This window comes from Limulus polyphemus, unplaced genomic scaffold (genome assembly GCF_000517525.1).
Source record: "Limulus polyphemus unplaced genomic scaffold, Limulus_polyphemus-2.1.2 Scaffold9637, whole genome shotgun sequence".
In the NCBI taxonomy this organism is placed as follows: Eukaryota; Metazoa; Arthropoda; class Merostomata; order Xiphosura; family Limulidae; genus Limulus; species Limulus polyphemus.
This window is the reverse complement of record NW_013675247.1, coordinates 5,175-8,434: the sequence shown is the minus strand read 5'-3', so window position 1 is coordinate 8,434 and position 3,260 is coordinate 5,175. Positions and strand designations below refer to the sequence as shown.

At 37.7% G+C, this 3,260-nt stretch overlaps 1 protein-coding gene across 1 annotated transcript in view; it reads left to right on the top strand.

Annotated features, from left to right (window-relative positions):
• The window catches only part of LOC111083459 (rab11 family-interacting protein 1-like), a gene marked incomplete at its 3' end in the record, with an annotated part of 20,569 nt that overhangs the window by 13,898 nt on the left and 3,411 nt on the right, over window positions 1-3,260 (top strand). The window contains exon 6 of the mRNA XM_022379997.1: window positions 769-1,031. Coding sequence (XP_022235705.1) covers window positions 769-1,031 — 263 coding nt within the window. The remainder of the gene's footprint in view (window positions 1-768; window positions 1,032-3,260) is intronic.

Sequence of the window (3,260 nt, the reverse complement as noted above, 5' to 3'; positions counted from 1 at the left end):
TGCTCACAGGATATCATTTTTTTTTTATTCCTGTAAACTCCCAGTGGAGCATAGGGCCGCAACAAGACCTCACCAACGGAAGTTGTTGTTGCAGTTACTTGTAGCAGGTTGTTTTTTATGGGGTGGAGTTGCTAGCCCCGTGCCCAACCCTCCTCCTTTTTCATCCTGGACTTGGGACCAGGCAAGGGTGGAGGTTGGCATGTATGGTGTGACGGGGATTCGAACCTGTGACCCTCAGATTACGAGTCGAGAGCCCTAACCACCTGGCCATGCCGGGCCTACAGGATATCATTAGCAAGGTGAAAATGACAGCTATGAAAGGTCTTATTTGACATTCAGGGGGAACGAGACTGGTGGAAAACAAAGTACTGTATAGTTTAGCTAGGTAAAGAAACAGATGGGGAATCAGTAAGACATTATACAACCAGAAAGCCATAATTAATATAGCTCTGCTACTTCTTGCAAAACATCCACTTTCCATATGAAAGGCCAGCACCAATCAGCACAACTCCTGGAACTTAACTCGGTGAGGTCTATTTGTTTAAAATATTAAACATTTTTAAATTAAAATTTTAAAGGTATGCTTAACTTTTATTTGATTATTAAATAATCTCAAAGAATAGGTTTTCTTATAATCCAGGTAGAGAAAAAGAGACAACCTTCTAAGACTATGAAAGAGATTTCTCTTGAAAACTATTTTAAAAAGTGAGTGGTCTTTATAGTATAAAGTCTCTTTAAGATTCACTTTGAGCAATTACTTTGTTTTAGGTCATAAATTGCATCATCTACCAAGTCGTTCCTTATCTCTAAAGCTAGACCATTTAGACCCTCGACATCAAATGGTGCGTTTTAAGGAAAAGCATCTCAGGCATTCAAATCTGTACCAAACAAAGCTGAAGCCTCAGGAAACTAAAGAAGCCTTGATTGAAGAATGGACTTATTGTGAGCATCCCAAAAAACAACATTCAACTGTTAAGCAAGTAAATGAATCACAGAAAATAATAGAAGAAACAGAGTTACCAAGTGTTGAGGTAAGTGGATATTATTATCATTATATAGACTCAGATCTTAGAGGGTAAAAGAAAAAAAACATTCATGATATGCTCTGGCATGAAATGCTTATGCCAGCAAAGAAAGGAACAGTCTACACTTGGTCCATTATTAATTTTAAATTAGTGGTATATGTGTGATATATGTGTATATATTAGTGGTATATGTGTGATATATTAGTGGTATATGTCATAGGTTTAGTCAACTGATGAGTAGTAATATTAAATAAAAATTCTTAGCCAATAAAATATTTTTGGGAGACAATAATTAACATGAAATATGTTATTATCACACACATATACAACTAATATATACCACTATATCACACATATACCACTAATAACTGAAAATCTGTCTAAAATGCAGTTGTATTTAGCACAAGAAATTAAATATTCCTATACGATGTCTTACCTCCTCTCACAAAATAGCTTTTCTCGATTAACACCGTCCTTTATTGTCATAAATTTTCAATGCACACCACTAGCCTTCCACCTTCTGCTTCTGCATTTCCACATCATGCAGCAGCTTTCCACCAATAGGAGTATGACACCACTCATGTCGCAACCAGCGCCCTCTTCACATTTGTACTCATTAATCACTTCGAGATTGGTCAGAAGACCTACACGATATATTATTTGGAGTGGGGAGGCTGGGTGGGAAATGTGAATGGCAATAAGTATCTATTGGAAATATATTTTCAGTGTAGGAAAATGCTAACTTCTGATACAATATCTTACTTCCACTCACTAGATAGCTAGAATCCCACATTGAACTGGTGAATGGCCAATAAAAAAATATGATCCCCCTTTAGCAAGTGCCCAAAGAGAGACCAGTAGGTGTGGAATCAAAAGAGAAAACATCACACCTCAGCGGGAGACTGCACCACACCTGTTTGATGGTAGTGTTGGTTTTTTGGTCATTGGTTCATCTGCCACTCCCTTCTTCCACGCTATCCTCTTATGGCCCACCTTTCAGTCTTTTTTCAGTTGGCTATTTAACCATGGATTGTCCATCTCCACCTTTGCTGGTTCACAGGCTACTTTGTTGACCACAGTGTGCCTATTCAATTATCACCAAATGTTTCTTCCCCTATTCTTTCTGTGTTGTTTCAGTCCTTCTTTCTTCACTGACTCCCTCTTATGATTCCTAAGCATGACTGGGATCTTGATGTGGTTGTTTATGCTTTTATATGTCCACCATTTGTGTTCTTGGTTTCTTGTTCTTTTTACCACCTTCATGTCAGGGTGTGTTTCCTTTTCCTTGCCTGTATTCACTGTCATTCATATGTTTATGTCGTCACTACTTCCCATACATTTTCACTATTCTTATTTACTCTTCTACCTTTCTTGTTTGATCTTGGATTATCAGTCTCCACCGTGACTGGTTATTGGGCAACTTTGCCATTCCCTTTGTGCCCTTCCCATTCTTTCCTTTTCTTTACCATACCCTTTGTTTGATTCCCTTGCCTGAATGGGCCCTTCTTGTTTTACTCGATCTCGTACATGCTCAGTTCAATTCATTGGTTTCTTGTTTTTTTATACCACCTTTCTCTCAGGACATGCTTACTTCTCCTTCTTATCTGTGGTCACCATTGTTCAGTTGTTTATACCACCAATGCTTTACTATACTTATTTGCTCCTTTATCCTAACCAGGGCTTTCTTCATAAGACTTCTGTTACTCAGGAAGGTGATTGTACTCTCTCTCCAATCTCTCTCCCTTCTGTGTCTCACCTTTGTGCTTGAATGGATTCAGATCATCTTCTGTGTCTGGTTTGAGCAGGTAAGTGTTATTTTAGACATACATATCATTTTGGGGTTCCCACCATCATTTGTTTTTTTCCCTTGAGACCCCTCTTCATCCAAAGACCTTTTGCATTCTGCCCTTACTGGATGGGTCCTCCAACTCCTTCAGTTGGTATAGTCTTCACTATATATCAATGCTTGCAAGTTTTTTACACTTCGTTGCATCAATTTTTTCACCTGTCTCACTCGTTTGCATCTCAGTATTGCCTACCCTTGGTCAAGTTCCTTAACCCTTTTGCATTGGGTAAGTCAAAGTGCACACATCCTAACCTTTTACAGAGTTACATTCAAAATTTAATTAAACTAATTTATTATCCATGTATACAAATAAACTTGGCATCCAAATGTAGTTAATAAATCAAATTTTAATATTTCAAGTTCTTAATTTTATGAAGGAATATTTAAAA